The following is a 22268-nucleotide window of genomic DNA, read 5'->3' on the forward strand; positions in this document are numbered from 1 at the left end:
TATTTTTCTGTTTTTGTCTTTTTTCTTTGTAACTTTGTCTTTTTATTTCTTTGTAATTTAAAAAAAAAATTCTTTTTTCAATAAATATCATTAAAACAAAAAAACAAATGTGTTAGAATAATAGAATTTTGGACTGGAAGGGACCCTGAGGGTTATCTAGTCCAGCCCCCTGCAATCCAGGAATCTCAGCGAAAGCATCCATGACAGATGGCCATCCAAGCTCTGCTTAAAAACTTCCATGGAAGGAGTGTCCACCACCTCTCGTGGGAGTCTGTCCCACTGCTGAACAGCTCTTACTGTCAGAAAGTTTTTACGAATGTTTCGTCATTTCACGTAACTTGAAGCCATGAGTTCGAGTCCTACCCTCCAGAGCAGGAGAAAACAAGCATGCTCCCTCCTCCTTTGGTTGGTGACAGTCCTTTATGTATTTGAAGATGGCGATCACATCTCCTTTCAGGCTCCTCTTTCCCAGGCTAAACATACCCAGCTCCTTCAAGCGCTCCTCATAAGGCTTAATTTCCAGACTCTTGATCATCTTGGTCACCATCCCCTGCACACATTCCTGGTTGTCAACATCTTTCTTAAATTGTGGTGCCCACAATTGGACACAGTATTCCAGGTGTGGTCTGACCAAGGCAGAATAGAGTGGTGCTATTACTTCCCTTGATATGGACACTATACTTCTGTTGATGCAGCCCAGAATAGCATTACAGTGGTGCCCCGCAAGACGAATGCCTCGCAAGACAGAAAACTCGCTAGACGAAAAAGTTTTCCGTTTTGGAGGTGCTTCGCAAAACGAATTTCCTATGGGCTTGCTTCGTAAGACGACAATATCTTGCCAGTTCCTGCTGGTTCCCCCCCCCCTTTTTCTAAGCCGCTAAGCTGCTTATCAGCTGATCCGATCAGCAGATAAGCCGCTAAAAGCCGCTAATAGCCGCTAATAGCGCTAAGCCACTTATCAGCTGATCCGATCAGCAGATAAGCCGCTTATCAGCTGATCCGATCAGCAGATAAGCCGCTAAAAGCCTCTAAAAGCCTCTAATAGCGCTAATAGCGCTAATCCGCTAATCCTTCAATGGGCTTGCTTCGCAAGACAGAACGGATTCTTTTCGTCTTGCGAGGCAGCACTGTAGCTTTTTTTTGCTGCTGCATCACAGTGTTGACTCATGTTAAGCTTGTGGTCCACCAAGACCCCTAGATCCTTTTCACATGTACTGCGAATAAGCCAGGTGTTCCCCATCCTATATTTGTGCATCTGGGTCTTCCTGACTAAGGGCAGAACCTTATATTTGTCCCTATTGAAATTCATTTTGTTAGCCTGGGCCCAGTTCTCCAATATGCTACGGTCATTCTGAATTCTGATTCTGTCTCCTAAGGCATTAGCTATGCCCCCCCCCCCCAGTTTGGTGTCACCTGCAAATTTGATGAGCATCCCCTCAATTCCGTCATCCAAGTAATTTATAAAGACATTCCAAACTTGTCCCCTTTAAGAGTTCCTTCCAAAGTTTCCCTATTCCCCTAGCATAGGAAAAGACCACATGTTTGGTAAATTTAAAAAAGGGGTTTACTTACAAATTCTCCAAAGGTCAGATTCATGCGCCTTTCCATACATCAGTCAAAAATGTTGCACAGGCAGTAAAATGTAGCTTAGTGGTAAAAGTTCCTATACTTTTGGTATAGGGACCTGAGAAAGGCTGGTGAAAGCCATGCTGCTGAGCTGGAGCAACCAGATCAGACCTTCTCACATGCTGAATTCTCAGGTAGACTGGGGGGGGGGGCAAAGGCTTGATTACCTGTTTCCTCCCATGGTAAAGGGGAAGTGACATAGCTAAGCCTGGCAGAACACTTTACTCTATGGTATTAACTCCTTCATGCATTGATGCAATAACCAACTAACAATGTTGGTGATATGAGGCTGGTAAGTGCACTTTTTCCCACCTCCCACCGAGCATGCACAGTTGTAGTTCAGAGGAAGAACACAATAACATGCCCAGATGCACAGAAAAAGAAAATATCCAGGAGAGGCAACTCCTATGCAAACCAGAGCATAATGCTGACAAATTAAAATTTAGAGAGAGAAAGAGAGAGAGAGAATTATGCAAGAGAACTGAGCTTTGTATATTGAACTAGTTCCGAGCTAATAAAACAAAGCATGTGAGGTCTGTGAAAGAACCAAGCCCTCTATCAAGTATCCTTGAAAAGTTGCAGAAGTCAACACAAGACATATGTATGGACAAGAAGATTAATACTCGTATACAAAAAACAAAACAAAAAACCCTTATAAAGTAGGGTTGCAAGCTTTAATTTGTTTAATTGGGAGATTCATTACCTAAACCTTCAGTAGTTAATTGCTGGATGACATATTTGATCTGTTCAAGGTTATGGCCATCCAGCACCCATTTAGACCGGGAGAAGTTTCTTTCGAATACTAAAATTTTAGATTTTTCATAATTCATGGATAAACCACTTTTTATCGGTGGTTGCAAGAACCAATGATCCCTATCTTTAAGTCTGAACAAAATGCTTGCTTAACCTGGAGGTAGGCTGTCTGAACTGTGCATTGCTTTGTAACGATTTGTTGGGTCTCTGGACCGTAATAAAGATTGATTGATTGATTGATTGATATTTAATCAGTAAGTTTTTATAGCTGAGGATGTGAGTTAAAGGAACTTTTGAGGCTTTCTTAGTTCTGAGTTGTTAATATAATAAGGCTGAAAAGTATTTTTAAATTTTTATTTTCTTTTATTTTCTTATTATTGCATTTATATCCTGCCCTTCTTCCATTATGGAACCCAAGGTGGTGTGTCAGGGAACTGCCATCAGAGGCAAGAGGAGAGGTAAGACGCTCCAATGATGCAGGGGAGGGAACTAGCAAGGAGAGAGAGAGAGCTTCCGCTGGGGAAGGAAATCCAGGGGACACCAGGGAGGAAGGGGAGGCTGAGAGTACTGCGGAGGGGAGGCTCCGAGACTCTTCCAGTGAGATCAGCGGAGAGAGCACAGGACCTCCGCTTGGCACGCCTACGCTGTGCAGAAAGCTTCCGCGCAGAGAATCTAGGAGGAGACTTGGAGTCAAGGAATTTTTATGTTGGAAGAAGTTTAGGAAATGCCCACTGACGGATGCTGCCAGTGACTGAGACAGTCGCGTTGTAAGGGCTGTCAAACCAGGGAAAGGTTTAGCTATACAACCAGCTTGGAGCAGTTTGCAGTTTACGCACAAGCAACCCCAATTCCCATTACATGGTGTATTTGCAATTCCTAAGCAGTGACCATCTGGGCACTTATCAGAAACCTGCCTGGCTCCAGCAAGATAGTAGTCTCATGCCTTCAGATCATTCTCTGGTAGAAGATTCATTCTATCAATAAATGGAATCCAAAAAACTACTTTAGGTGGATGCAATAGCTTGGGGCTATCCAGTAAGATACATGCTTTTTAATCTAACATAACATTATTATCAAGGACTTAACAATCTCAAAAACTCAGTATGCATTAAATACTGTATTCTTTTTTAAAAAAAAGAAATTAAAATCCTGAAAGAAAACTCAGCATTACTGAGGAGTTTAAAAAGAAGAAGAATTAGAACTTCAAATTCTCTTGAAGGAAGATGTATAGAACTGATAGGAAAACACCTAACTCAGTGCCACACATCACTAACACCTAACTCAGTGCCACACATCACTCAGAGCTTTTCTTTTGTAAGCAGAAGGCTTCTTCTGTATGATGCCACAAGGCACCTTGGGAAGGCTGCTCTGTTTCAAAGGTGGCTCACCAGGTGGGATGGAGGACGCCCATTGCAGAAGCTCCCGCCCAAAGCTCCCTTGGGCATGCCCACACATACCGTATTTGTCGCTCCATAAGACACACTTTTTTCCTCCTAAAAAGTAAGGGGCAATGTCTGTGCGTCTTATGGAGCAAATGTGTGGTCGATCGCTGGCTCCCTTTCCGGCCCCTTGCCCAGGCCTCCACTGTTGAATGTTCTGCAGATGGGGGCTGTTTGTTTCCCCAGCAACATGTGACTGGATGATTAGATTATCTGTCTGGAAACTGTAGAAACGGCTCCCTTTCCTTTCCTAAAGAAGCTGCAGAACTGTGAGTTGAACCCCATAAAAACAGGATTTTTTCCGTTTGCAAAGTAAGCTCAACAACTTTCAGCTGATCCTCAAAAAAATGGGGCTTTTCCCCTTTGCAAAAGAAGCTGCACAACTGAGCTGATCCCCCCCAAAAACGGGGCTTTCCCCCTTTCCTCCTCTAAAAACTAGGTGCGTCTTATGGCCAGGTGTGTCTTATGGAGCGAAAAATACGGTACTTCCCACAGTATCTTGAAAAAGGCATGCACGGTGATTCTTAGGGCTATATATATTTAAATGCATTTGACCAATTGGGTGAAAAGGCAGGCAGGGCCATCTTAAGCATATCCGGCGCCATGGTGCAAAGATCCCTCCGGCGCCCCACTCCCTTTCCCATAGTTGACCTTTTTTAAGGGCTGGAGGAGGCAGGCAGCGGCTGGAGGGCAGCTTCTCCAGTGGGGAAGAGGCGGAGGCTGGATGCAGTGCCTCCGGGCTCAGCTTGTCACTTCGTGCCACAGTGGCCACGGCAGGCAGCACACCGAGCGAGCGGGCCTGCACCAAATAAGTGAGGGTGTGTGCGCTGCTCCCGCAAAGCGCCGGCTCGGTTTTTTCCCTTTTAGCCTTCTGGCGCCCTGCAGAATTCGGCGCCTGCAGGCTAAAAGGGAAAATACTGAGCCAACGTTCAGCGGGAGCATTGCACACACCCTGGCGCACTCAGTGCGCTCGTTCAGTGATCCCCGAACTCTCACCTGCCGCCCTTCAGAACTTGGTGCCTTGGCGTCCCGCGCCACTAGCCTCAATGGGTAAGACGGGCCTCAAGGCGGGTAATTTGCAGTACAATCCTATCTGTATCCAGGCCTTTAGCCACCTAAACATCCCATTGCCCTTTGAATGAGTTTGTGGGAGGTGGGTTACTGGTTTTTCTTTAGTTTTACTATGTATTTTGTGATCTCGTTTTGTGTTTTTATGCTGTGAACTGCCCTCCGATCTTCAGATGAAGGGCGACATACAAATTTTAATCAGTAATAATAATAATAATAATAATAATAATAGCTATTCAGTGCAGGGCCGGAGTTAGGTTTGATGAGGCCCTAAGCTACTGAAGGGTCATGGGGCCCTTTATATGTCCAGCTGTTCTTTGTCGCTTTTTTATGTTGAATATATGCTATATGGTAATTTATGGACCTAATAGGTATCTAAAGCCATTTGCACATAAAGAAATATGTATTTTATCAAAGTACCGTATTTTTCACTCCATAAGACGCACCAGACCACAAGACGCACCTAGTTTTTGGAGGAGGAAAACAAGAAAAAAAATATTCTGAATCTCAGAAGCCAGAACAGCAAGAGGGATCGCTGCGCAGTGAAAGCAGCAATCCCTCCTGCTGTTCTGGCTTCTGGGATAGCTGCGCAGCCTGCATTCGCTCCATAAGACGCACACACATTTCCTCTTACTTTTTAGGAGGGAAAAAGTGAGTCTTATAGAGCAAAAAATACAGTAATTGTTGAAGTGAAATACAATTAAGAAGAAGTATATTGGGGGGTGGGGCCCTAAGCTATAGCTTGTTGAGCTTATATGTAAATTCGGCACTGATTCAGTGGGATTTGCTAGCAGCTAAGTAGGGGCAGGATTGTAGCCTTAATCAATTAAGGATCACCTAAGAATAGGTATGAAAATGCTCATATTGGGCAAGCACAGTGGGAAGCCAATAACCATACTGCCTATGCATGTGTCGCCATTTTCGTATTATTATTTGCCAGGGTCTTTTGTCCAAGTGCTTCCCTCCAGATACCCTTCCCAGCCACTCGGGGGCTGCTTCTCTACAAGCTGCTCCTCCCTAGGCAGAAGAATGCTTAAAATGATCCCGACCCCGTGGGCAGGGCCCCGTCAGAATGGCACTTTACCCTGGAATCAGCGCCATGCCAGGAGGGAACTGGCTTTTATCGAGAGATTATTAACATTAAACTGCAGCAATACGCTCTCCCGGCGTTTTCAGTGTACTTTTAAGATTGCATTCCTGAGTGGTAACAGCTAGTTTCAGATCTAGCACTGTACAATGTATAATTAGAATTATAATTAATGCTATTTTCCCCCCATTGTGCATTACACTTATCAGTGCCTGGTGTCACCCGCTGCTTTTACTGCTCAAGTGACCTCGGCTTGCAAGGTTCATCTGTAACTTTCCCCCAGTTTTCTTCCTCCACATTCACATTTGGCATCCTTTCCAGCATTCATCATGGCAATTCTCACCTCCCTAAACAGAACAGGCCTCCCTACACATCTGTGGGGCACGTTTCTGTTTCACCACCTGTCCAGTAGTAAAAAAAACCATTTACCTTACACACAACTTGCTTTCCAGATGACAACCAGGTCCTAATTCTCCTTCCCTGCCTTCTTCCAGAACTACCGTATTTTTTGCTCCATAAGATGCACTTTTTCCCTAGTAAAAAGTAAGGGGAAATGTGTGTGCATCTTATGGAGCGAATGCAGGCTGCCCTTACGGAGCCCCTTCTGTCCCTCATCCTGCTTCACTGGGAAGCCAACAGACCAAGAGGTGCTGCACAGCTCTCACTCTTGCTCTGCTGGGTTCAGCGATAGCCGTGCAGCTTGCTCTGGCTTTTCAGGAAGGTGGGAGAAAAGACAGAGGTCAGCCCATCAGTCCCTTCTCCCACCTCCCGCAAAAGCCAGCAAGATCCACGCCGTGTGAGAGTGTCTGCGGGTGGCTCTTGCTGGCTTTTCTTGTTTTCCTCCTCTAAAAACTAGTTGAGTCTTATGGTCATGTGCGTCTTCTAGAGCGAAAAATACGGTAATTTTTCTGTAAAAAGATTTGTTGGCCAAAGACTTTCTTCTCTAGGCACAATCATTAGGGAATTCTTTTACACAGGGGTGGGGAGAAGGTAGATTGGGATCTACAGTGGTACCTCGGGTTACAGACGCTTCAGGTTACAGACTTGGCTAACCCAGAAATAGTACCTCGGTTTAAGAACTTTGCTTCAGGATGAGAACAGAAATCGCTCGGCGGCAGCAGCAGGAGGCCCCATTGTGGGGCTTCAGGTTAAGAATAGTTTCAGGTTAAGAACGGACCTCCAGAACGAATTAAGTTCTTAACCTAAGGTACCACTGTACTGGAAGATCGCTAGGTCCTTTGAAATACAATGCACAGCCGCTGTGGTTATGAGCTATCCGCACCTCAACCTTAAACTGGGGTAGTTACATAATACAGCGAGACAGCCCCAGCGATATTTTTAGCCTGGCTTATAACGTCTCTTGATTGAAGTTGGTTGCAGCTTCGATTGGAGAGCCTGCTATATTGATTGGTCTCAGAGGAAAGTGCAAATTTCTGCTTAGCCTCCTCTCCAGATCACACTGTGACCTGGATATGTTTTATATTATGGTTTATTTATATACTGCTTTTTGGCCCAGAGGTACCCAAAGCGGTGAACATAATACTGATGCAAAAGGAAAATACTACAGAAGCACAATTGAATAAAACCAATCAAAGCAGTAGGCATCCACTCAATGCTGAACACAGAGCAGATAAAAAGAGGTGAACCATTCTTTGGCAAGATGCCTAAGACAGGTGGGGCAAACTATTCCCTGCCCCATGCGAAAATGCATGAGGACTCCTGCAAATCTGCCCTGCTCTCCAGAAAAGTCCCTTTGGATTTAAAGGCACACAACTTTTAAGTGCCAGTGGGTTTTGCTGATATTGTAATTAATCCCTAATAATAATAATAATGAGGCAATAATGGGACAATAATAAATTTATGGGACACGGGTGGCGCTGTGGGTTAAACCACAGAGCCTAGGACTTGCCGATCAGAAGGTCAGTGGTTCGAATCCCTGCGACGGGGTGAGCTCCCGTTGCTTGGTCCCAGCTCCTGCCAACCTAGCAGTTTGAAAGCACGTCAAAGTGCAAGTAGATAAATAGGTACCGCTCTGGCAGGAAGGTAAACAGCGTTTCCGTGCGTTGCTCTGGTTCGCCAGAAGCAGCTTAGTCATGCTGGCCACATGACCTGGAAGCTGTACGCCGGCTCCCTTGGCCAATAAAGCAAGATGAGTGCCGCAACCCCAGAGTCGGCCACGACTGGACCTAATGGTCAGGGGTCCCTTTACCTTTTTAAGAATACTTTATTATTTATACCCTGCCCATCTGGCTGGGTTTCCCAGCCATTCTGGGCAGCTTCCAACCAAATATTAAAAACAATACAGCGTCAGACATTAAAAAGCTCCCTAAATAGGGCTGCCTTCAGTTGTCTTTTCAAAGAAAAATAGTTGACATCTGATGGGAGGACGTTCCACAGGGCAGGCGCTACTGCTGAGAAGGCCCTCTGCCTGGTTCCCTGTAACCTCACTTCTCGCAGCGAGGGAACCGCCAGAAATCCCTTGGAGCTGGACCTCAGTGTCCGGGCAGAACGATGGAGGTGGAGACGCTCCTTCAGGTATACTGGGCAGAGGCTGTTTAGGGCCTTAAAGGTCAGCACCAACACTTTGAATTGTGCTCGGAAACGCACTGGGAGCCAATGATAGCGCTTGTCTCTTTATAAGCTCCAGGACAATCCAGTTTTTCAAGGATCCCTTCATCCACTGTCTCTGCTGCCTGTTGTGGGATGAAACAAGGGGGTAGCCCTAAACACCTGTTTTAACAGACTAGTTCTTCTGGCTGCAGCAGTCATAAGGGAAAGACGGACATTGAGGCAGCAGGAGCTGCTGTCACTGTGAGCTTTCTAAAGAAACAGGCAACACCTCTGGGCAATAAGCCAGGAAACTTCAGTCGCATGCATAGAATAAAAGACAAACAAAAGCGTATTCAGATATGGAAACAGCTTTTCAGGAGTGCTCCTGTGCCTTTAAATTATAAAATGAGAAGCAACTATTACGAATTTCCAGTGAATTTCCAGTGCAGCTTTTGTGGAAAAATTGCCTTATTGTCTAGCTTGACTCACAATGTTTCTCTGAATATTTAACCTAAAAAGGGCCTCCCTGCAATTTCATCTCTATTCTTTATAGCAACGGAGAACAAAAACGTTCTGTCTTCTTAATGGCGGCTTTTAAACAACATCGGAAGATGAGCTACAAGCTCAAAACCCAGCTCAGGAAGAGTGGGAAGAAGAGCAAGGAGTAATCTTTGCTCTAGATTTTGCGGAGTTCAAAACTGCTGGGGACAGGGAGGTCTCCTCCCCTGAGTTTCAGCTCACAGAGTTACTCTGGCTTACAACTTCCAGTCGCCTCCATTCCGTTCACAAAAAGGAGCGAGATAAAAGAGAAAATAATTGCCTTCCATTTGTTTTGGACGTGTGCTGGTTTCTGTGTACGGAAATAGAGCGGGAATGACTGGCTGTGGTGTTAAATCCAATTGCCGTCTCACCCACTGCAACAAACCAATAATTTGAAAGCAACGCATAAAACAACTGGCAATTTGCTGTCCATTAACAGTACCCAAACTCTGTGGCCTGAAGCAGACACATAATGAAGGCCTAACCAAATGCTATAGCAAAGGCGGGGAACCTGTGGCTTACCAGCAAGCAGGGTCTAATCTAATGGCCAGGGATGGGGAGCAATGTCATTCAGCACCATCTGCAGGGCCAAAGGTTCCCCACCCCTGTGCTACACGACAGGACCAATATTGGATCTCTCTGTATCAGGCCCTCCAAGTGTCCCTATTTTCCAGGGAGGTTCCTTGATGTAAAGAAGCCATCTCGGTTTCTGATTTCATCCCAAAATGTCCCACTTTTCCTTAGGATGCCCCTATTTCCATTGGAGAAATGTTGGAGGGCACTGAGTTATGCGACCCCCGAGCCCCCTGAAGGAAATCCTGTATAGGGAAGGCTTTTTTTAAAAAAAGTATTTTGTTATGTTTTTATGTACAGTATTTTTCGCTCCATAAGACGCACTTCCTTCCTCCTAAAAAGTAAGGGGAAATGTCTGACGTCTTATGGAGCGAATGCACTGGATGACAGAGGGATCCTTTGGCTGCCACTGCAGTCGCTAGCTGAGGGATGCCTCCGCAGCCGGAGCCATGGCTCCCGTCCATCGCTCGCTGCAAAGCAAGCAGAGTAATAATAATAATAATGATAATAATAATAATAATAATAATTTATTATTTATACCCCGCCCATCTGGCTGGGCCTCCATAGCCACTCTGGGCGGCTTCCATAAAAACCAAAAATACAGTAAAATATCACACGTTAAAAGCTTCCCTGAACAGGGCTGCCTTCAGATGTCTTCTGCATGTCAGGTAGTTGTTTATCGCTTTGACATCTGCTGGAAGGGCGTTCCACAGGGCGGGCGCCACTACCGAGAAGGCCCTCTGCCTGGTTCCCTGTAGCTTTGCTTCTTGCAATGAGGGAACTGCCAGAAGGCCCTCGGCGCTGGACCTCAGCGTCTGGGCAGAATAATGGGGGTGGAGACGCTCCTTCAGGTATACTGGACCAAGGCCGTTTAGGGCTTTAAAGGTCAGCACCAACACTTTGAATTGTGCTCAGAAACGTACTGGGAGCCAATGTAGGTCTTTCAAGACCGGTGTTATATGGTCTCGGCGGCCGCCCCCAGTCACCAGTCTAGCTGCCGCATTCTGGATTAGTTGTAGTTTCCGAGTCACCTTCAAAGGTAGCCCCACATAGAGTGCATTGCAGTAGTCCAAGCAGGAGATAACCAGAACATGCACCACTCTGGTGAGACAGTCCGCAGGCAGATAGGGTCTCAGCCTACGTACCAGATGGAGCTGGTAAACAGCTGCCCTGGACACAGATTCGACCTGTGCCTCCATGGACAGCTGTGAGTCCAAAATGATTCCCAGGCTGCGCACCTGGTCCTTCAGGGGCACAGTTACCCCATTCAGGACCAGGGAATCCTCCACACCTGCCCGCCTCCTGTCCCCCAAAAACAGTACTTCTGTCTTGTCAGGATTCAACCTCAATCTGTTAGCCGCCATCCAAGAGACATGCTCTCCATTGCTCTTGCTTTAAAGCAAGAATAGCGAGAGCTGCGCAGAGCATGTCAGCGGCTCTTGCTCTGCTGGCTTTACAGCGAGGCTTTACTTCTCCCTCGCTGTAAAGCAAGCAAAGCACCTGTCCTGGTGTCTCCTCCTCCTCTTCTTGCTGCAGCATCACCACGCTTTAGAGCGAGGTGGGAGGAGGGATGGGCAAGCAAAGTGAGAGCTGCGCAAAGCAGGACAGAAGCCATGTAAGCGGCTCTCACTTTGCTTGCGAGAGCTGCTTACACGCTCTGCGCAGAATATTTTTTTTCTTGTTTTCCTCCTCTAAAAACTAGGTGTGTCTTTTGGTCAGGTGCGTCTTATGGAGTGAAAAATACGGTATTTTGCTTTTTATTGGGTTTTATAAACAAGAATAATGTTATACAAATAAGTATACCAAGGTTTCTCATGTCATTTGTGTACCACAAAAACAGCATAATAAATGTGGAAAAATAGCTACAACATGTTTCATTGTTGGCGGCCAATGTGTAAATTCTTGGTTCATAAATTGGTTTAAACCAGGGTTTGTCAACCTGGTCCCTACTGCCCGCTAGTGGGCATTTCAGGATTCTACGTGGGCGGTAGGGGGTTCTACGGCACAAACTGAATCCTTCTTCCATCGAGCACCGGTGGGCGGTAAGGAAATTTTACCATCTAGAAAGATGCATTAGTGGGCAGCAGGTATAAAAAGGTTGACTACCCCTGGTTTAAACAACTAGGAAGAAAAAAGGGGGAAAGGGGGGGGAGGGGGAATGGTGAGTGGGGTGGGGTCAGGTGGTTATGCTTCTATTCTTCTACGAAGTGTATGTGTGGGGTTTTATATCAGCTTTACTTTTGTGGGTTCTTGTATTTCCTTGGTGGTGAGAGGGGTTGGGGGTGGCCTAGGGCAGTGGTCTGCAACCCGCGGCTCCGGAGCCGCATGTGGCTCTTTTACACTTTTGCCGCGGCTCCGGGGCGGATACTAGCGAGGGGAGGAGGCGCATTGTGCACCCCAACACTCCCCACTGTGGCGGGCGCTGTACTGGCTGTGACGTCGCATGGGGGCGGTGCGTGCGTTAGTCACGCACCGTCCCGACGTCGCCTTCCCGCCCGCCCGCCCTCTACATTGTAAGGGGCATGTACGCTGGTCACTGCATTGAAAGGGGGCATGTACGCTGGTCACTGTTTTGAAGGGGAGTGAAGAACACACACACAAAAAAAGGTAACTTGTTAATTTAACGTTTATTTCTATGAGGAGGAGTAATTCTGAGGGGTCAAACAAAGAAATAATAAAAAGTGACAAAAAAGTTGTTTTTATAATGACGAGTTTTGGGGCTACTAGTTTTTTTTTTTCCTTCGGAAACGGGTCCAAGTGGCTGTTTTCGTCTTAAAGGTTGCAGACCCCTGGGGTGTGGTTGGTTATCTTTGGTTGGCTGCAGTGAGATTTGTTTTGTATGTGAGTGGGGTATGTGTGTGTGTGTGTGTGTTTACATCAGGTTAGCCAGATTGATTCGTATGCTGTCGGAGGATTCTTGTTCTTGTCTTGTTGGGCTGTGTATGTGATAAAGGGGAGCCATCGTGGGGTGAAGGCGTCTTCTTCTATTTGTCCCCGTGTCAGTTTCAATTTATTGGTCAGTTTTTCTAATAAGGCTGTTTCCCATACTCTTTGATACCATTGGTCCATGCTTACTCCTGACAGGTCTCTCCAGTATCTATGATGTTTCTGCCTGCTGAGAGTAGGTGGGTTATGAGCTCTTTATGATGTGAGTGGGCATTATTATTTTGGAAGATGTTTAGTAGGGCCAGTTCTGGGGTGACTTCTAATACTTGTTCAGTTATTTTGCATATTTTTTGTATGATTGATTCCAGAAGAGTTGGATTTTGGGACATTCCCACCACATGTGGAAGTATGTGCCTGTTTTTATGTATGTTGGAAGCTGCCCAGAGTGGCTGGGGCAATCCAGAAAGATGTGTGGGGTATAAATAGTAAAATTATCATTATGGAAATAGACGTCCCTATTTTCACTGGAGAAATGTCACAGGGTATGCCATACTGTTGACAAAAAACCTGTTTCAGAACTTTGGCTCTAAAAATTACTAACCAGGTGGGCAAAAGCTGTCATATTATATGCAAACACAATAACTGCTCCCAATAATTACAAGAATAAGTTTTCTTCCATAAAGGCCAAAGTGCCGTTCTTGAAAGGAGTCTATCAACCAGTCTACCTTCAAGCTGATCCTTTTATCTAATGGTCATGCTAGTAAATAATGATTCAAAGATCCTTTTGCATCTGCAGCACAGACACAAAGTCATTCCCCATCTGGTTCTTCCTTTCCCAAGCAGCTTTGAGACTAATAGTTACCTGCCTATCTCAGTATGGTGGCTTTGAAAATTCTGGGTATGAAGGTTTGTGGAAAATTGCAGGAGTTGGACATTTAAAAATCTTTTACCACTTGAAGTAAGATGCTGTTACAAGGCCGATATTGGTTGAACAATTCTTGAGTGTTAATGGAAGTGTGGGTTTTGTTTTGTTTTTGGCACAGAAAGCTTCATATTTCATATGTGGTCCCCAGAAAGCATGAATCGGAATCAGAGCCTGCCCTATAATGAGTTCTCTGAATGAGTCTGAAGGGCAGGTACAAAGCACTTTCTGATAGCCCTGACTGCACAAAGCACTTTTCTCAAATGAAAAACAAGTCTATGTGAATGGATAGCAACATAACAGACATAAGCAAACCAGGTTCTTCCATTCAAGTCATGTTTCCCTCACGCCGTATTCCCCCAAAGAGAAACAAAAAGTATAATTACCCCAAAGCATTCCTGTAAGGGCCAGGATGTACAGTCAAAAGCCAGATCGATAGACAGATGGAAAGAAAACAGAAAAGATCAGGAAATGGGCCATCGCCAGAGAGCAAAGGAACAAGGAGGAGACTGTTGGAAGAAGATTTGCATCTGAGAAGAGGAAAAATCCCATCTCCCAGCCTTGCTATCCTGACATTCCACTCCTTCTGCCATCCCAGAACCCTCCCTTTTCCTCCCTTGCCTTGATTCCATTTGCCAACATTACTTTTCCCCCCTAGAATTAAGAGCACACCTAAAAATGTGGAGCGTGAACACATCAAACATACACTTGCAAACACATGTATCATACAGTTAGACTCATAAGGGGTGGCTGTCTGGCTGCAGCTCCCTGATCTTCAGAGCAGCTGCCTGGCAGCTAATTAGTAAAAACACAAAACACTAATCATGAGCCCTAAGGGATAGATATGCAATGGCGCTTTGTATGTTTCCAGATGGAGGATGATTTTGGGCAAGCTGATGCAACCGGAATACAAGGAAGCCCAGTAGTAAGTGCCCTGATCAACCAGTGGTTCAGACTGCAGGCACTGGCAGCATGGACCAAACATAGCATTGCTCATAATGGACAGAAAAGGGACTGTGGGGCGAGGAGGAGAATTTGGAGAAGGAGAATGTGGGCTAAGGGCTTCAGCACCCAGCTGCTGCTTTGCTCCAAATTGCCCTTTCCTGAAACAGCTATTCTTTACAAACCAAACCAAAGCAACCGAAGACCCTAGTGTTTTGTCACATATACAGTGGAATGAAGATATGTGTTCTCACTACAGACCCAAACTAGTTTGTTTTCAACCAAGTTATCCAAAGTGCTATGTTTCTAGAGAGGCTGGTAGGGATCCTAACGCAGGACTCAGAGCTCTCAGAAAGCTCCGTTCCTTCGGGGTTCTTCCTTAGCTCAGTTGGTGGAAAGCGAGACACTTAATCTCAGGCTTGTGGGTTTGAGCCCCACGCTGGGCAAAAGGATTACAGGGGACTAGAAGACCCCTGTGGTCGCTTCTGACTCTACAATTCTATGTAACGTGTAGTTTTAAGTTTGCCGTGTACATGTGCCCCGAGAAAAAGAACTGGCTGAATAAATAAAAAAAGGACTTGTAGGGTTTTCAGGACCGAGTCTTACCTGCTTGGCCAATGAAGCCAAAATCATAAACATGTTGATATTGAATCAAAGGAATATATTTCCAAATTTGAAAGTGCAAGATATATGTCAATAGGGCACTCTTAGAAGGGATAGCTTTCTTGTGTTGTAGGGTGAATGCCAAGCTGACTCATGAGTTGGGTTGGGTAGGGGATGGATGGATGGATGGATAGATGGATAGATGACTGAGAGAATGGAAGGGGGTGAGGGATGTTAGAATTCCTGCTCCGTGATTGCAGTCATGGGATTGCGTGAACATGGGGTCGGGCTTGTGTATGTATAGCTGTTCATTTCTTTATTCCTATTGCACATGTTCTAGGGGCGAAACCACAACAATCTGGGGGCAGCCGGGGGCAGCCCTTCACTTTCCAGATTGCATTTTTTGTTGGTCATTTCCTCCCCTCCCGCCTTCCTGCAATGTGTCCTTGCATCATTGCAAACACCCCCATCTCACAAAAAAATCTCAAGCAGGTGACAGAGGCAAAGGCATTCACTGGATTGACAGAGCATAGATACCAACCTGGGGAGTGTCTAAGCCAGAGTTTCACTGCGCGAGAGCTATTGGAAAGGTGACAGTCTGAACGCTAACAGGGAAAGCTCTAGAAGTGCAGGCACTTACGCCAAGGCAAAGGCCATCAGGGCTCCGACCACCACAATGAAGTCCAGGATGTTCCAGAGATCTCGGAAATAGGAGCCGTCTTGCAGGATTAATCCCTGATCTATCATCTGCGGAAAAGGTAGAAGCAACTTAGTCATAAAGTCATTGGAATGGGAAAGTGCCACTTTTGTAAACTAAATGTTTTTTGTAAACATCACAGTTTCTGCATCTGATCAGTAAAATGGAAGATAGTTGTATTGTTTTTCCAAGCGAGGTCTTCACTAAAGTAAACTCCCAGGAATTTAAAGGAAGAGACTCTTTCCACACAACCCACCCCCGAAATATAATGGGGCTAGTTCCCCTCTCTTCCTCCGAAAGTCCAACACCATCTCCTTTGACTTGTTAATATTTAGGTGCAAGTTATTCTCTAGGCACCATGTAGATACTTTTTGAACCTCTCCCCTGTACACTGATTCATCTCCACCTGTAATTAGACCCATTATGGTAGTATCATCTGCAAACTTAATAATTGCAGTAGATGGATCAGATGAAATACAGTCATACGTATACAATGAGTACAGGTAGGGACTCAGCACACATCCCTGTGGGGTCCCAGCGCTGAGCTTCAGGGAGGTAGATGTAACAGGCCCAATCCTCACTGTTTGTGTGCGATCCCTCAGAAAGCTAGTGATATAGCCAGTAGCTTATGTGACCTTATTTTGAAAAGGGACTGGATGAATTTATGGGAGGAACATTTATCAACAGCTATCAGACATAATAGCTAAACGGAATCTCTCCTGTTCAGAGGCAGCATGGCTCACTGATTGGCAAAGGGAAAGGGAGACTTGCTTGCAAGTTTCCCTTTAAGCAATCAGCTGGTCAGTTTTTCAATACAGAGGGGCCTTTCTTCCCCAGTCCCGACATGCCATACAAAATACACCTTTCGATGGTGTGCCCAGGGGAAAGGGCCTGCTTCATCACAGGGCCCTGATTTAGATAAGCCTCAGCCCCACTAGGAGCTTATGAAAACCAGAATGCCAATTTAGCTCCCCAACTGCCAATCTGGTGCCTAATTTTAGAAGCTCTGCTCTGTGGGAGTGACATTTGCAACATGACAAAGATGAAGAAGAAGAAGAAGAAGAGTTTGGATTTGATATCCCGCCTTTCACTCCCCTTCAGGAGTCTCAAAGCGGCTAACATTCTCCTTTCCCTTCCTCCCCCACAACAAACACTCTGTGAGGTGAGTGGGGCTGAGAGACTTCAAAGAAGTGTGACTGGCCCAAGGTCACCCAGCAGCTGCATGTGGAGGAGCGGAGACGCGAACCCGGTTCCCCAGATTACGAGACTACCGCTCTTAACCACTACACCTCACTGGCTCTCAGATGAGCAAAAGGTTCTGCTTTAAGGAGAGAGAGAGGAGAGAGAGAGAGAGAGAGTGGGGTGGCTTATTCAATTTTCTCCTTCTACTCAAGAAACCATTTCACATTCTGTTCCACTGAGGCCAACGCTCATCACCCACAAAGAGGAAGTCACAGAACTTGTCGCTGTAAACCGAGATCGCACCAACAACTCACACCCACGGCTTCTCTTGCCGTGCTTAATTTTGGCAGACTCAGCAAGTGCAGAGAAAGTGAGATTATTCTTGGATTTATTTGGTGTGGGGGTTTCTTTTTACTAGAAAACGCATCAGTTTTGCCCCTTCTGCTTCCTTCCCCATTCCCCCACTAGCTTGTAGAGGAATTTCATAAACTGGACTCCAGCATATCAAGGAATTAGAAGAAAAGACTTGGGGAGGGAGGGAGAGAGGGAGAGGGAGAGAGAGAGAGAGAGAGAGAGAGAGAGAGAGAGAGAGTTTGCATGTGGGCACAAATAGTTTGAAAAGTGACGCAGCAGCAGAAGTTCTTGGGTCTCCCTAATAATGTGGCGTCAGGCCCAGCCCACTCCTTGGCTTTCCTCCCTCCTGTTATAAGAATTTTAAGGTCTCAAATGTACCGGTAGTATAAATATTCATAAATGCACACATATCTAAATATATAAACCATATGTCTGAAATAGTACGGGAGAGCAATCCTGAAGCCATTTTGACTCTCCCAATGACCTCAAATATTCCTCTGCAGTAAGGGAGGCAAATGGGGAAAGCCTTCCCACTGTCTTTTCACTTGCAAATTCTGTCTTAAGGGTGTATTTGTGTATGAATAGGGTGAGCCAGTGACCTGGATTCAGGAACTAAAGTATGAACCATCACCAAAGAATGGCCAGGCTGCCCAGATAATGCAACCAGTGACCATTATCAGGTATCCTGGCGGACAGGATTTCTGCTGTAAACCGCCTCCTTCTATAATGTATGTAGGATGATTTTGGGTTGGTCTTTGGCTAAGGGGGTTGGGCAATGTCAAAAGCCTTTAAAGTTTCCTGCACACTTTTGTTCAGGGTCTCTCCCTCCTTGCAAGGAGGGGAGGGAACTCTGCTGCAACAGAAAAATAAGTATCTGCCTTGATTTCCACTGGATGCTGCCTTTATCTATCCTTCTCTGACCGATCATGGACTTAGGAGACTCAGAGCCCCACGGGGAGTTGGGCATCAAAAGCCAAATCCCAAATTTTTACATCACTTCCTCCCTCCCTATTTTGCTGGCACACGTTGCTTTGCTGGACCTTGCTATTGACATAGCTGGTCACCGCCTTTGGGGACAGGTTGGAATTTTTGCAGTTGGCAAATTGGCTCTGGCCCTCTGCCATCCTCATAGCAATTGTCACAACTTTGGCAGCTTAGGCAGTGGGTAGGCATAGTCTTGAATGGTTGTAGCCTCTGCCCACCCCTCTGAAAAAGGGGTAAAGCATTAAAGAGATCCTGGGGAGATGCTTCTGTCTGCTCCCCAGGTGTAGTCCACTGGGGGACCTACTCCTTGACATAGGTCAGGGACTCCTTCACTTTTGGTTGACCCCAAATGTAAGTCCTGTCTGCTGGAAGGCTGGAAGTGGTGGGTTCTACCTAATGCCTATGCCAAACCTCTTACATCTGTAGTTGTGGCCTGATTTTACCCAAACAGTAGTAGGCATGTGACAGGGAACTGCCATCGGCTCAGAGGCGAGAGGAGGAAAGGCAGATGGATTACAGAGAGCCTCCGAAAATCATGGGAAGCAGCACTTCCTCAGCGGAGGAAGGAAGCCACGCCTCGACCAGGGAGAAGAGTCGGTGGAAGAAGATTGGAAGAAATTTAAAGACTATTTACAGAAGTACTGCAAAATTAATGAAGGTTAGAATGATGTTGGATTGAAGTTAAGTGGTTTTTAGCAGCAATGTTAAAAGGAATATGTAAAAATGGATGGTTAACAGGTGATAATTTAAAGTTATTATATTTTAAGATAAGAGATTAAGATAAAATCAAAGAGGGAAAGGATCTGCTGAACTAACTAATTTGAACTGGAATACAAAAAGGGAGGTGTGAGGAGGTCGGGGAAACAAGCAAATGAAAGATAAGACATGGAAAGACTAATCTGTTTTTTAATTGTTTTTATCTTGTATTTTCATTTTTTATTTTTTTTCTTTATTTTTTCTTTCTTTTTTTTGCTTATTTTTGTAATATGTTGAAACTTCAATAAATATCTTTTTTTAAAAAAAAAGAAGAGAAAATGACAAAAAAGGAAGGAAGCCACACCTCTAGTGGGGAAGAGCTTCAGGGCTTGGAAGAGGCGAGGCGGTGCCAGGACACCTTGCCTGAGCAAAGCGGGGAGGAGAGAGGTCCTCCTTTACCCAAGCCTTCCTTGCGCAGTAGGCTTTCGCGCAGAGAGGGGAGGCATAGGCTGGGGGTCAAGAAACTACTTTGCTGGGGAAGATTTAAGGACCGCCCACTCTCAGATTCTGCTAGTGAGTGAGCAAGACATGGAATAGAGGCGTTCTACATTCTAAAGGTTTTAGCACCAATAATAAAGCTTTTGAAAAGACCAATGAGGCTTCTTGCCTGATCGCTCTCGAGCAACCACCCAATAGCCATAACAGCATGCCTTTTTATTCCTGGAATTTGGGCGGTCCAAAGGGCAGGGAGGTGGGAATGCGTTGCCACACAAAGGAATGAAGGCAAAGCACACTGTAGCAATATCAAACCTACCATCTTTCCATTGATTTCACGATTCTTTCCCTTGCTTCTTACCTTGATAACCATCTCAAAGGTGAAGACGCCAGTGAAAACATAGTCAAAATATCTCAGGACCTGCAAAGAGAAGAAGAAAAGCTGAAGGATATATTTCTGATGAAAACACTCACCTATTTAAGTATCAGCTGTATTATATGCATGCTGTTATGTTCTTTTTCAGAATTCCAAACAGCAGCGCTCACAAATTTTCTTCAATCAATTTACCTGCATAAAAGACTGTTGCAGCAAAATAATAAAGAGCCTTGTGTCGTACCTCAGAGACAAATAAAATCATTATGGCATAGGCTTTCATGGACTACATACAGCTCACTTCACCAAACACATGAAAAGGACTCTAGTTCACAAAAACGTATGCCATAATGAACTTGTAAGTCTGGAAGGTGTCATAAGACACCATGTCGGTGTCCCCCAACCTGGTGTTTGGAACTAAAGCAATGAGCCCCAGCTACCACAGCTGTTCTAGTTGAGGCTGGCTGGAATCTGTCAAAACAGGGGCAGTCAACATGGTGCTCTCCAAATTTTGATCCCATCAACACCAGCCAACAGAGCATGTCAAGGATCATAGAATCATAGAATCATAGAGTTGGAAGAGACCACAAGGGCCATCGAGTCCAACCCCCTGCCAAGCAGGAAACACCATCAGAGCACTCCTGACATATGGTTGTCAAGCCTCTGCTTAAAGACCTCCAAAGAAGGAGACTCCACCACCATGATGGGTGATATAGTCCAGAAACATCCGGAGGACATTCTGGTGGCAACTTCTGTTCTAAAGTATTTTGGGGGAAAGGCTGATATATGTTCCTTTACTAATGTCGAACCAGTTTTATATACTAAAATGCACAATAAGTAAAGACAGCGATCAGTGAAACCTTCACTACAGGTCCAGAACGAACACAGACTTTCTAGTAGAAACATCTCTGGGCCTGAAGTGAGCAATGCGCAGGCATATTGTGTGAAAGGAGGCACAATACGCTGCTATTGGATGACCTGATTTAGAACGTGTTTCAGAATCTCGATGCAAGTAGAGAAACACAGGTAGTTCTGGAAAAACCATGGTGAGAAAAAAAAGACCACAGTGACGCACAACCTGAACTTATGTTAAAATCTAAAAGCTACCATTGGCCAGAGATCTATGTGGGCACACAGCAGGGTCTGATGATCTCCTGGCACCTCAATGGTGAAAGCCATTTGCACTGGAAATTAAAGGGGAAATCAGCCCAGAGGTTCAACAAGAACTGTGCTGGCACGTGATCCCTTTGGGTCTCTTCCAAGAAAAATAAGTTGCTGCCTGCCTGTTTCATGAGGAATTCTTGCTAGAATGGCCTGGCAAATTACAGGCAACGCATGGCTGCAATTGGTCAGAAGAGTACTTTCAACTCCCTTTTGAGAGATAAGTGCCTCCTTGGTGTTGTCACCAAAGCCACTGACTTTAAAGGGTTTAACTGCCTAGATTGTGCTCCACCAAGGCATCATGTTTGCAGGGCAAAGTGAATAGGTCACCAAGTGGGTAATAGGGACCAAACATAAAAATATAGGCCTCTAGGCCCATTGTCCCATTTATTAGCCCACCTAGAGTCAATAGAAACTACTAACAACTCTTGGTCATTACTGCTCCTTAGTCATCAACAACAATTTCATTTTTTTCTGAAGTGAGTCACATCAGACTGAATGGTGCAGCATGAAGCAACTTATCCATTCTAAGTTCTTTCTTTTGCAATTATTCTGGATGTAGCTTTTTGCTGCCCCCAGTAGCAGAGATATATTTTTGAGAAACAGAAGGCAAGGCTGGTTTAAACAGATTCAGGCCCTCCTCCTTCTTTTGCCTCCACAGGAGATATGGGCAAACACTGTCATATTACATTTTTTAAAAATCATCATTTTATTATAGGCAAAGCTCCTAAAATATGATGTGTCTATAAAAAATAATGCGAACGAAGAGCAGCCCTGATTCTTGCACCAAGGGAGGAAGAAAATAAATGCAGGCCTCAAGTATTGCCTGTCAGTTTAATTAATAATGATTAATAATAACTCCTTCGCCCTACCCTGGCATGAAAAGCAAGCGCCCTGGGGCGTCCCTGGCTCCACCTTCCTAACAGCCCCCATCAGAGGAAGCAGGAAGATGCCAGGACAGAGCAGCCTCTTTCTTCCATCAATATGCAGAGAAATATGGGGAATGAGGATGGGGAAGCAGCCAGCATGGGCAAGAGCCAGGGATGGTGGGAGGACTTCTGGAGGACAACAGATTCTCTCCTCCTGCCGTTAAGTGAAGCTGGCCAACGTGACGGAGCCAAGCGTCATCGAAGGCTGGCTGCTACATGCCATCAAAGGGGCAGCTGCAGAAGCTGGTTTGAAAGCTGGAAACCCTCGTCGGCTGCCAATGCTTTCAGGCCTGTGCCTTATGCCTCCTGTGTGCCCTGCTTTTCCTTGTCCTGGGGTCTGCTGCCCATGACCCTCCTTAAACCCTTTGCTCCCCTTGCTGCCTCTCATCTGGTCTGCTTGCCTTTTCC

At 45.5% G+C, this 22268-nt stretch overlaps 1 protein-coding gene across 1 annotated transcript in view; it reads right to left on the reverse strand.

The window, feature by feature from the left end:
* CACNA1E (calcium voltage-gated channel subunit alpha1 E) overlaps positions 1-22268 on the reverse strand; it is a 497143-nt gene that overhangs the window by 67451 nt on the left and 407424 nt on the right. Inside the window, 2 exon segments of the mRNA XM_081194559.1 lie at positions 15630-15736; positions 19759-19818. Of these exon segments, the coding sequence (XP_081050685.1) occupies positions 15630-15736; positions 19759-19818 (167 nt within the window).

The sequence above is a fragment of the Podarcis bocagei genome, assembly GCF_964188305.1.
Source record: "Podarcis bocagei genome assembly, chromosome: 5".
Taxonomy (NCBI): Eukaryota; Metazoa; Chordata; class Lepidosauria; order Squamata; family Lacertidae; genus Podarcis; species Podarcis bocagei.